This window comes from Mustelus asterias, chromosome 14, assembly GCF_964213995.1.
Source record: "Mustelus asterias chromosome 14, sMusAst1.hap1.1, whole genome shotgun sequence".
Lineage (NCBI taxonomy): Eukaryota > Metazoa > Chordata > Chondrichthyes > Carcharhiniformes > Triakidae > Mustelus > Mustelus asterias.
In genome coordinates, this window is record NC_135814.1 from 104049462 (window position 1) to 104062202 (window position 12741).

General features: G+C 49.3%; 1 protein-coding gene across 1 annotated transcript in view; it reads right to left on the reverse strand.

Annotated features, from left to right (window-relative positions):
• Positions 1-1749: 1749 nt before the first annotated feature.
• The window catches only part of cyp20a1 (cytochrome P450, family 20, subfamily A, polypeptide 1), a 29718-nt gene continuing 18726 nt past the window's right edge, over positions 1750-12741 (reverse strand). Inside the window, exons 7-13 of the mRNA XM_078229075.1 lie at positions 10798-10913; positions 9231-9285; positions 8431-8551; positions 7709-7820; positions 6954-7018; positions 5547-5636; positions 1750-4362 (exon numbers count right to left, since the gene is read on the reverse strand). Coding sequence (XP_078085201.1) covers positions 4212-4362; positions 5547-5636; positions 6954-7018; positions 7709-7820; positions 8431-8551; positions 9231-9285; positions 10798-10913 — 710 coding nt within the window. The 3' untranslated portion in view covers positions 1750-4211. The remainder of the gene's footprint in view (positions 4363-5546; positions 5637-6953; positions 7019-7708; positions 7821-8430; positions 8552-9230; positions 9286-10797; positions 10914-12741) is intronic.

Genomic DNA, 12741 nt, shown 5'->3' on the forward strand with positions numbered 1-12741 from the left:
AATATTTTGTCAAAACCACTCACAGGTTTAAGTTTAAAGTTTATTTATTAGTGTCGCAAGTAGACTTACATTAACACTGCAATGAAGTTGCTGTGAAAATCCCCAAGTCACCACACTCCAACGCCTGTTCGGGTACACTGAGGGAGAATTTAGCAATGGCCAATGACCCTAACCAGCACATCTTTGGACTGTGGGAGGAAACCGGAGCACCCGGAGGAAACCCATGCAGATATGGGGAGAACTTGCAGACTCCACGCAGACAGTGACCCAAGCCGGGAATCGAACCTGGGTTCCTGGCGCTGAGGCAGCAGTGCTAACCATTGTGCCACCGTGCCACCAATCTATATTGTGTTTAATAAGTGTTACAAGCACTCTGTCAGTGCTGAGGTTATATATGAATAATCTGTCACTGCTCAGCTTTCTAACTCTCTTCCTTTCACCCTCACTTTTTTTATTCTGTGCTACCCCATGGCCTTTACCCCAGTGACCCTTTGCCCACTTTCAGTTCCAAGTGCTCACACGTTGTCTCGAGGCCTGCTCCGGATTGTGGTCTGGAGGTTGCACAGAAAGCATCCAAACTGTGGTTAGGAAGCCACAAAAAGGGAACCGAATCTCCAGCTGGGATGATGAAGCCGATGCAAACGCAGACACTAAGTGATCCAGCTCGGAAGCAGGCCGCACACAGCCCCATTCTCAACTTCTCGCAGACCTCCAATTTTAGTTTATTTTTCAAAACTACAGAATAAAGCTAAAAATAAAACTTGTCTCACCGCATCACATGTGGTAATCTGTCTGCATAAAATGGTTTCCCTTAATATGTCTTGATCGCAAACAGACGGGGTAACAGCCAGTGTCTCTCAGCATCCGTCGCTGCCTCCTGAACTTGCTGGTTAACGCACACCCAGCCCAAGGTTCAGCAGAACAGCCATGACTAGAAATGGCCTACGTGACGCTGCTATTCCTCAGGAAGGCTGTAATGGCCTTTCCTTCCCTGTCTCCATAAACCCGACTGCGCCATTCCCGTCTGATACAGGCAGCACATTGGTTAACACTGCTGCCTCACAGTGCCAGGGACCCGGGTTCAATTCCTGTCTCTGTGGAGTTTGCACGTTCTCCCCACATCTGCATGGATTGGCTCCGGGTGCTCCAGTTTCCTCCCACACTCCAAAGACGTGCAGGTTAGGTTGATTGGCTATGCTAAATTGACTCTAGTTTTGGGGGGAATTAGCTAGGGTAAATATGTGGGGTTATGGGGATAGGGTGGGATTGTTGTTGGTGCAGGCTTGATAGGCCAAATGGCCTCCTTCTGTACTATAGGGATTCTATAACAGAGGGTATAAAAATCAGCCCTCTAATTCAATGAGGGGGTAGATGTGTACAAATCATTGAAGGTGGCAGTGCAAATTGAGAAAGTGATTGATGGATTGAGCATACAAGATTCTGGGCTTTATAAGAGGCAGAGAGTACAAAAGGAAGGAAATTATGGTTTTTCCTTTGGTCACTGGTCCAGCCTCAACTGGAGTATCATGTCCACTCCTAGGCACCACACTGTAGGAAGGATGTGAAGACCTTAGAGAGGATGCCAGAAAGATTGATGAGAATGGATTCAGACATGAGGGTCTTCAGTTATGGGCAGAGGCTGGGTGGCACACTGGTTAGCACTGCTGCCTCACAGCGCCAGGGACCCGGGTCCAATTCCCGGCTTGGGTCACTGTCTGTGCAGAGTCTACACGTTCTCCCCGTGTCTGCATGGGTTTCCTCGTACAGTCCAAAGTTGTGCGGGTTATTTTGATTTGATTTATTATTGTCACATGTATTAGTATACAGTGAAAAGTATTGTTTCTTGCGCGCTATACAAAGCATACCATTCATAGAGAAGGAAACGAGAGAGTGCAGAATGTAGTGTTACAGTCATAGCTAGGGTGCAAAAAAAATCAACTTAATGGAAGGTAAGTCCATTCAAAAGTCTGACAGCAGTAGGGAAGAAGCTGTTCTTGAGTTGGTTGGTATGTGACCTCAGACTTTTGTATCTTTTTCCCGATGGAAGAAGGTGGAAGAGAGAATGTCCGGGGTGCATGGGGTCCGTAATTATGCTGGTTGTTTTGCCGAGGCAGCGGGAAGTGTAGACAGAGTCAATGGATGGGAGGCTGGTTAGATTGATTGGCCATGCTAAATTACCCCATAGCGTTAGAGTATAGAGAGAGAGAAACGGCTCCCACTGGGGGAAGGCTCAGAGAACACCGAGCTAAGGTCAATGACAAGATAACCAAGAGTGACATGAGGACAAACCTTTTTACACAGCGAGTGACCAGGATCGGAAATGCACCTCCGGAGAGGGTGGAGGAGGAAGATTCAATCCTGCCTTTCAAATGAGAATTGGATAATTATCTGAAGGGGAAAAGAAAATGAGCACAAAATCTCATGAGGCTCTTAAGTGCAACCCTGTTGGTAATGCCACTTGTATTGAGTATGTGGGTCTGCATAGGTGTACAGGTGTTTGCATGTGTGTGCATCAGTGTGTGCTTGTCTGTAGGCAGCTGCGTTGGCGTTCGGGGAGGTGCGCTTGTGTTCGAGGAGGTGCGCTCGTGTGTAAAGGGTGGGATGCAGCATTGTTCTATGGGAGGGGAGGGGGCTTGTTTGACCTTTCCTGTTGAATATTCCTCTGTTTTGTGTGCTCCCGAGTGGAATGAGTTAATGAATCACTTGTGCAATTGGCCAGGACTATCCTGCAGCTGAACTGAAGGGCTCACGATGGTGAGAGTCACAACCGGTTAGACACGGAGTAAACTCCAACTGACCTCTGCTGGATCTCTGTCTGTCTGACAAGTGCTCTCTCAAACGCAGTGCCTGTTTGGATGTACCTTTCTAAAACTATCCCCTGCCCCAAGTCTGAGTCTATCCCCTCCTCCCTCACCCTCCGACACCATCTCTGCCTCCGAGGCCATTCTCCCTCACCCTCTGCCACTGTCTCTACCTCCAGGATCTTTTCCAAGTGCCCTATCTTTATGCTGTGGTCTGGATTATGGGGTGAAATCACAGTCAAATCCGACGCTTTCCTCACCCATGGTGATTTTCCGTATGGGTCAGTGATCCCCGGAGGGAGGGAATGCTGGCTGAGCCTTCCATTGCTGCGACTAGACCAGGGCATGCAAGCAAGTACCGTATCTGACTCAGTGGGGGAGCTGAAATGTTTAAACATTCTGCAGGCCATCTTGACCTCTAGACAGCAACCACAAGTGGACAGAGACTCCTCTGCATTGTCCTTTCAGCAACTTTATTGATAAATGATTACAGAGCCTTCTGATAATTACCGGTCCCACTTATCTGACATGATAACTGCACCAAACGTCCATACACAATGTTTAAAGAACAAGGTCTAATGCCCCTCTCCTTTCCAGATGGTGCCAACTCACTGTGGCAGAGCCAGCCTAGTCTTCGCGCAGATGCAAAGTGCCCAGCAAGATATCCAGATTCTGTCTTCAGCCAGGGCACACAGATGTTGGATTAGGACTGATACATGGCCTGGCTGTTCCTGGAGTTAACCTCCGGATGGACGGGAGGAACACTGAGACCAGTTGAGGCAGCCCCTTTGCAACCCAGGCTGGAGATCAGCCTGGCATCTTCCTGGCGCAGGATTATCACTGGAAGCAGTGGGGCCGGGGTGGGATTCGAACTCTGAAGGTGAGTGGTCTGGTGACAAGACTTGCTCCCAAATCCCGACACGAAACCACTGATCTGCAAAGCCGGTGTGCATTAATCCAGCATCGATCTGCGCTATTGTGGTCACCATGATTTCCTATCCCATTTTATCATCACCTCCTCTCCTCCCTCACTCGCTGAACATTTGCCCCATTTTTATCCAAGTTGTGTGTGGTGTACATCGCCTGTAGGACGGCCGCGACTGTCTCTGGGGTTGGCAGTGAAATCAGGGACAGCCATCCCTCGTTTCCACATCGCTGCTCACTGCAATGAGAGGATCGTTCAGCTCTGATAAAGGTTCTGCTGTGAAGGCGTCTGACCACGAGGTTATCCATCCGAGGTTAGCTTTGTGTTTTAACGAGTAGTGGAGGAGCTGAAACCGGCAAGATCCCTGTTTGTAAAGGAAGAGAAGGATACAAGCCTGGCATGGCTGGGAACGATCATTGCAACGTCCTACCGACAGGGCTCCCTCTGCTCCAGCCCCTGCTTGGACCGGGTTGGCGGGGGTCGGGCTAGCTTCTCTTGTTGATGGTGATCCAAGCTTCCTCTTTGGGAGTGGTTACCAGGTCATACTTCATCTCCACTACCTGGTCTGCCACAGGATGCAGGCTCAGCTTCCGGATCAGTGTGGTCAGCATGACTGTAGCCACAGTGTAAGCGAACCTAAGGGGGAGGGAGACACAGACAGCCTGAGACTGGGAGGGATGTGAGGTACAACAACCTTATAAAACCAGCTGAGCCCACGTTATGTTACTGACCAAAACCTCTCCCTCGGATGGAGCTTGTGCTTTTGCTGCTTCCCCTTATTGTCACTGGCAACTGGGAGAGAACAGCACCCACACTCGGGGACAGAAGTGGATCAAAAGATGCAATCCATAAGTAGCAGCATTCCAGCACGGTGACACACTGGTTAGCACTGCTCCCTCACAGCGCCAGGGACCCGGGTTTGATTCCCGGTTTGGGTCACTGTCTGTGCAGAGTCTGCACGTTCTCCCCATGTGTTTCCTCCGGGGGCTCCGGTTTCCTCCCACAGCTTGAAAGACATGCTGGTTAGCTGCATTGGCCGTGCTAAATTCTCCCTCAGTGTACCCGAACAGGCGCCGGAGTGTGGCGACTGGGGGATTTTCGCAGTAACTTCATTGCAGTGTTAATGTAAGCTTACTTGTAACACTAATAAATAAATTTTTTTTAAAAAAACTTTCCATCGGGAAAAAGTCATGTACCAACCGACTCAAGAACAGCTTCTTCCCTTCTGCTGTCATACTTTTGAATGGACCTACCTTATATTAAGCTGATCTTTCTCTGCACCCTAGCTATGACTGTAACACCAGAGGTAGTAGTAGAGGTGGGTACAATGTTGTCCTTTAAAAAGCATTTAGACAGTTACATGGGTAAGATGGATATAGAGGGATATGGGCCAAACGCGGGCAATTGGAACTAGCTTAGTGGTTAAAAAAAAGGGACGGCATGGATAAGTTGGGCCGAAGGGCCTAATCAACTATAGCAGATCTGACTGTGGCCTGAGCACCATAACCATTAACTTCCTTGTTGATCAGAAATCTGTCTAACTCAGCCTTTAATATACGTAGTTACTCCGCTCCCTTGGGAAGAGAATTCCAAAGACTAATGACCCTGAGAGAAGGAATTCCTCCTCCTCTCCATCTTAACAGGAGGCCCCTCAGTTTTAAACTTTGCCCCCGGTTGTAAATTCCCACGAGTGAGGAAACATCCTCCCAGCATCGACCCTGTCAAGCCCCCTCAGAGTCACAGAGGTTTACAGCATGGAAACAGGCCCTTCAGCCCAACTTGTCCATGCTGCTCTTTTTTTCTTATCTTACATCCCTTACCTCAGCTCCGGACATTCCTGGCTCCCAGAAAATCCCAGCAATGTAAACTGCTTCCGGGCAGCTTCATCGTCGAATCTTTCAGGATCAAACCTGCAGGACGAGGAGACGAGTGGCTCAGTTAAAACAGATCTCCAGTCCGAATAATGTACATTGCTGTCACCAGGATAGTGTATGGTGCAAAACGGGGTGCTCCCAGACACAGGTTTGGAACTGAAGGTGTAGGAGAGAGAGAGAGACACAGACACAGACATATTCTTCCATGTGCCCACACGGCTAGCATTCAACTTGGCACTGAATGCGGAGGACAGTGTGATGTTTCACAAGCCACAAACACACACAGCTACATCTTCACCAATAAGAGAACAGAATCTGTACCTGTCCCGGGAGCGTTTGATGGGGGACAGTGTAGAGGGAGCATTACTCTGTATCTAACCCCATGCTGTACCTGTCCCGGGAGCGTTTGATGGGGACAGTGTAGAGGGAACTTTACTCTGTATCTAACCCCATGCTGTACCTGTCCCGGGAGCGTTTGATGGGGGACAGTGTAGAGGGAGCATTACTCTGTATCTAACCCCGTGCTGTACCTGTCCTGGGAGTGTTTGACGGGGGACAGTGTAGAGGGAGCTTTACTCTGTATCTAACCCCGTGCTGTCCCTGTCCTGGGAGTGTTTGACGGGGGACAGTGTAGAGGGAGCTTTACTCTGTATCTAACCCCGTGCTGTACCTGTCCTAGGAGTGTTTGATGGAGACATTGTAGAGGGAGCTTTACTCTGTATCTAACCCCGTTGTGTACCTGTCCTGGGAGTGTTTGATGGGGACAGTGTAGAGAGAGCTTTACTCTGTATCTAACCCCGTGCTGTCCCTGTCCTGGGAGTGTTTGATGGGGACAGTGTAGAGAGAGCTTTACTCTGTATCTAACCCCGTGCTGTCCCTGTCCTGGGAGTGTTTGATGGGGACAGTGTAGAGGGAGCTTTACTCTGTATCTAACCCCGTGCTGTACCTGTCCTGGGAGTGTTTGGTGGGGACAGTGTAGAGGGAGCTTTACTCTGTATCTGACCCCGTGCTGTACCTGTCCTGGGAGTGTTTGATGGGGACAGTGTAGAGGGAGCTTTACTCTGTATCTAACCCCGTGCTGTACCTGTCCTGGGAGTGTTTGGTGGGGACAGTGTAGAGGGAGCTTTACTCTGTATCTGACCCCGTGCTGTACCTGTCCTGGGAGTGTTTGATGGGGACAGTGTAGAGGGAGCTTTACTCTGTATCTAACCCTGTGCTGTCCCTGTCCTGGGAGTGTTTGATGGGAACGTGAAAGAAGTTGAATTTCCTGATGTTGCAATCTGCCACCTTTCTGAGGACGAAGGATCGCATAACAATAAGTAAACAGGGAGGAAGAAGCGGTGACGGTGATACCTGTAAGGTGACTGCCACGAGGACTCATCCTGAAGCACCACACCCAGAGCGTAAATGACCAGAGTCTGAGGGAGAGAAGGAAGAAGGAAGGTGAGTGACAGAGTCGATGGGTCACAGACTCCTGAATGAATTCACTTGGGATATTCCTGGAACATGTACAACCAGAACTGCTAACACTAGTTCACAATAAAGACCATAAGATATAGGAGCAGAATTAGGCCACTCGGCCCATCAAGTCTGTTCCGCCATTCAATCATGGCTGATATTTTTCTCATCCCCATTCTCCTGCCTTTTCCCTGTAATCTTTGATCCCTTATTGATCAAGACCCTATCTCTCTCTGTCTTAAATACACTCAATGACCCGGCCTCCTCTGTGGCAATGAATTTCACAGATTCACCACCCTCTGGCTGAAGAAATTCCTCCTCATCTCGGTTCTAAAGTATCGTCCCTCAGATCCGAGTCTCTCCCACTAATGGAAACATCTTCCGCACGTCCACTCTATCCAGGCCTTTCAGTATTCTCCAAGTTCCAATGAGATCCCCCTCATTCTTCTAAACTCCATCGAGTACAGACCCAGAGTCCTCAACCGTTCCTCATACATTGAGCAAATAAAACGATCCCATGGGGAGGATGAGCATTGCCTGAACTGCACCTGAAGCGACAGCTTACACCTCCGACACACAGAGGCGATAATCAATATGTGAGAGCCAGGGGACTGAGCAGGGCGGCTGCAGTCCCAGTTCTCCCGGCTCACCTCCTTTGGGACGATGTGACGGTCCACGCTCCCGTCCAGCTCCTGGAGTCGCGCTGCGACTGGGGTGAGCTTGGCTGTGCGGACGGTCTCGTTCAGAACCTGCTGGCAATACCTGTGCCAGGAGAGGGACAAGATGGGTGAAAGCTACAGGTAACTACCCGCTGTAAATATAAACTAGCGCAGCACAGATCCGAAGCAACTGGATAAAATAACCCCTCCTCCCCACACATACACACACACAGAGTCTGTGTAGAGGATAACTGTATACACACTCACGCACACGCAAACACAAACAGATAGAGACACACACACACACAGCCCCAACACCCACAAGTGGGGGATCAACAAGGGGTTCTGTCTCCAATCACCACCTCCTAATTCCTGCTGGAAATAATGGCTGCCTGGGTGTTGAGTGAGGTGGGCTGGAGCCAAGCAGCCCTCTGGCACTCACTGTTGATGCAGATATGTGGAGTGGTCCATGGCACCCTGCACTGCATTCCCAGTTGTGCGCAGCACAGACCCGAGGCTGAATCTGGGAGTTTGCACGTCCATTCCCCCCCTCCCCCCCCCCCCCCTCCCGCCCCAGCCGAGCTCCAGGTTCCAGCACCTGTTGAGGTGTCCTGGGGACACGGTAAGATGGCCTGTAGCGCACGCCACAATGAGGAACATTTGTCTCTTGGTCAATCACCCAACCCAGAGTCTTTGCAAAAATCCACTCTCACCTGAGTTCCTGTAGCTTGTCAAAAGTGAGGGGGCTCCTTCCCAGAACCTGGCTCACCTCTTGGTAAAGCTTGTCCTGCACCGACTTCGAGGTGGCTAAAAAGTACGTGGACCAAATGCAGACTGGGAAAGAGAAGGTCAAATGTGATCATTTCAGAGAGTAGGTAGTCATCTAGAACCGTACTCCACAGGGACTGTGGGTAGATCACTGTACAGCAGTGACTGTGAGAAGATAACTGTACAGCAGTGACGGTGAGAAGATAACTGTACAACACAGACACTGAATGGATAACTGTACAGCATAATGGCATAAATATGATGATAGAATGTTTCACTCTAGGAGTGAATCCGCTGACAAATTAGGGATCGCTTATAGTAAAACAAACTATTTAATACCACAGTTTAAATCTAACTCTAACAAATGAAGCACCTTAACCATTAACAGTTGAACAATATTTAAAAATGAAAAGGAAACAACTTAATTTCTAACCTATCGCTGTTTCAGTTCCAAATAAGCAACATTCCTCTTACAGATTTAAATGGCAATTTAAATACAGTTAGCAACCATTGCTTGGTCCAATGCTGCCTTGATGTCAAGAGTAGCTACTCTCACGTCACCTGTTGAGTTCAACTCTTTTGCCCACGTTTCAACAACGATATATAAAAGTTACATTATTGTGCAGGGCCTTTGGACATTGAATACATTAATGGTGCTATAGAAATGCAAATTGTGATTTTATTTTATTTACAGAATGACAACTGGGGTCATTCTGCTTTTGTGTTACAAATAAACTGTACTTACGATTTGCGGTGATCACACACCCAGCCAGTGAGAAGATCATACTGTCTTCCAGAACCTGGCAAAACAAACAAAGGTTACAGCAGAATCGTCACACAGAAACCAGCTTCAGCTGGTAGGAATGACTCGACTGGCTTAGGGGTTTGGGTGTAACTGACAGAATAGAGGTGTACAGGCAGTCAGTGGAGGAAGCCTCGGAGGTACAGGAGTCCAGAGCTCAGCTGACAACAATCACCTCATAGAGTCAGAGGTTTACAGCATGGAAATAGGCCCTTTGGCCCAATTTGTCCATGCCGCCCTTTTTGTAATCACTAAGGTAGTCCCTATTGCCCGCGTTTGGCCCATATCCCTCTATACCCATCTTACCCATGTAACTGTCTAAATGCTTTTTAAAGGACAAAATTGTACCCGCGTCTACTATTACCACCGGCAGCTTCTTCCAGACACTCACCACCCTCTATGTGAAAAAATTGCCCCTCTGGACCCTTTCGTATCTCTCTCCTCTCACCTTAAACCTATGCCCTCTAGTTTTAGACTCCCCCAGCTTTGGGAAAAGATATTGACTATCTAGCTGATCAATGTCCCTCATTATTTTATAGACCTCTAAAAGGTCACCCCTCAGCCTCCTACGCTCTGGGGAAAAAAGTCCCAGTCTATCCAGCCTCTCATAACTCAAACCATCAAGTCCCGGTAGCATCCTAGTAAATCTTTTCTGCACTCTTTCTAGTTTACCCTGAGTCACCCTAGAGCATGAGCTTCTAATCTAAGCTGCACTCAAAGGTCACAGAGTGCAGGATCCGTGCCTATTACATTCCCCGCACAGGGATGGGACATGGTTCTGCACTGTGATCCCCTCATGCGGCAACGTTCGCTATCTCGCCTCTGCAGCATCTTGAGCTGTTTTACTATGATAAGGGCTATACAAATGGAACATATTGTTGTTATACTGTGACTGAGTGGTTTCACAATAGAGTAGAACCATAGAATCCCTACAGTGCAGAAAGAAGCCATTCAGCCCATTGACTCTGCACTGACTCTCTGGAAGAGTATTTCACCCAGGCCCATCCCCCAGTCTATTCCTGTTCTCCCACGCATTTAACACGGTCAATCCCCCTAATCTGCACATCCTTGGACATGAAGGGGCAATTTAGCATGGCCAATCCACCTAACCTGCACATTTTGGACTGTGGGGGGAAACCGGAGCACCCGGAGGAAACTCACACCAATACAGGGAGAAACTGCAAACTCCACACAGACAGTCACCTGAGTCCGGAATTGAACTGAACTGGCACTGTCAGGCAGCAGTGCTAACCACTGTGCTGGTGAATGGTTATATGAATAATTAAGCATTTTCTATAACTCATGATGAATTCCTGCATGTATTAAAACATACTTAATTTTATTCATGGGGTGATGGTTAGTGAACAAGCCCGATTTCAATCTTGTGGCCCACTGAGGTGAAGGAGGGCTACTCATGCGACCCACTCACTAGCCTAGGTTGCCCATCACTGCAGTGGCACATTTAAAGCCAGGTTCCAGTCACACACTCTCACAACCCAGCCCCTTGTACCTGCTTCTCACTGAGGTCACCGTGCAGCAAGGAGTCCATGAACACTTCCCGGCCGCTGCTCTGCTCCGTGCGCTCCTTCGCCACTCTCTTCAGCGTGGCTTCCATTTCCCCGAGGGCTGGGAAGAGAGGACAGAGTTTGGAAAATAACTTGGAGTGCAAAGAAAATAAAATCCGCACCCAGCTGAACTTGGGCAACTTCCAATTGCAAGTTGCGAAGACGGAACACTAAATTAAATCGTGAATTTTAAAATTTTTATTCGTGTCACAAGTCGGCTTACTTGTTGTTACTGAACAGTGAAGTTACTGTGAAAATCCCGTAGTCATCACACTCCGGCGCCTGTTCGGGTACACTGAGGGAGAATTTAACACGGCCAATGCACCTAACCAGCTTTCAGACTGTGGGAGGAAACTGGAGCACCCGGAGGAAACCCACGCAGACAGGGGGAGAGTGTGCCGACTCCTCACAGACACTGACCCAAGGCTGGAATTGAACCCGGATCCCTGGCGCTGTGAGGCAGCAGTGCTAACCACTGCGCCACCGAAGGTGCGGAGATTCGAGGAAGCAAAAGTAGTGAAATCCAGGACATGTTTCCACGCGAGCGGTGCTCAGTACAGGGACTGGGCTCCCAATGTCATCACGGTTCTGTCAGTGTTTGACAGGGATGTACATTTTTTAAGTTCTCTGGAACCATCAGATGGTCAAACCCAATGGATTTGCGAACGTCCTTTAAGGAACAGAAGCTGCTGCCATCCTTGTATAAAAGGAAAACACTGCGGTTGCTGGAATGTGAAACGAGAACAGAAAATGCTGGAAAATCTCAGACCAAGGGTCACCCAGACTCGAAACCTTGGCTCTATTCTCTCTCTCCGCAGATGCTGTCAGGCCTGCTGAGATTTTCCAGCAGCTTCTGTTTTTGTTGCTGCTGCCATCCTTGCCTGGTTTGGCCGATGTGTGTCAGCAGCACCATACCAACACGGTCAAATCTAACTGCCCTCTGGTATGGTTCAACAGACCACTCTGTGATCTGCAATAAATGTGGATGTTGTCAGGACCCCCGAGAATGAATTAAAACATTTCAGAAGTTCGGAAACATTATGCGCAGAATCACTTCAAATATAACGGGTGCAGCTGATGGAGCTTTAGGTGTCTTTCTGGACAAATTAATTAAATGACCTCCCTGACTTGAAATTATCTTGTGAACTGTAACATTGAAAAATCATGCAAAACAGGATAGGAACTGAGATTAGAGGAATAACTCTTGGCCATCCAATCCCTGGAGGCTCATTTCAGCAAGGACAGCGTCTGGTTGTCACTATCTTGGCAGTGGCAGTCAATCAGGCTTTGTTAGCCGGCTATCACCTTGCCAGTCTATCCCTGAAGCTGTTCCACTTGAAGGGGACCAGGCTGTCAGTGAGGTGGCTTCGGAAGAGCTGTCCAGCGCACGGTGCCTTCAGCAGCTGTTAGCTGTCGGGAAAGCAATGCCACCCCACCCGCCCAACACCTCCCCCCCATCAATACGACAAGTGGGCACCAGTGGCCAAGCCTGAGTCTGCACAGGGCGGGATCAGCAGATGATAAGATGCAGAGTTGTGCCATCTGCTGGTACAGACATGTATTGCAGCACGTTTCCAGCCCTCCAGTCTTTTGGGAAGGGATCTCAGTATTTCTGCCATTATCCGTATCACTCACTAATATCCCTCCTCACCATCCTTCCCAACACCCACTCTGACTCTCAAACAACACCATCCCCTCCAACCACTTCCTGATCCCCCCTGCCCGCCCCATACTCCCCCACCCGCCGCCCCAACACTCTCCCCCCCGCCCGCCGCCCCACTCTCCCCCACACCCTCCCCCCCACACCCTCCCCCCGCCACTCTCCCCCACACCCTCCCCCCACACCCTCCCCCCGCCACTCTCCCCCCCACACCCTCCCCCCCACACCC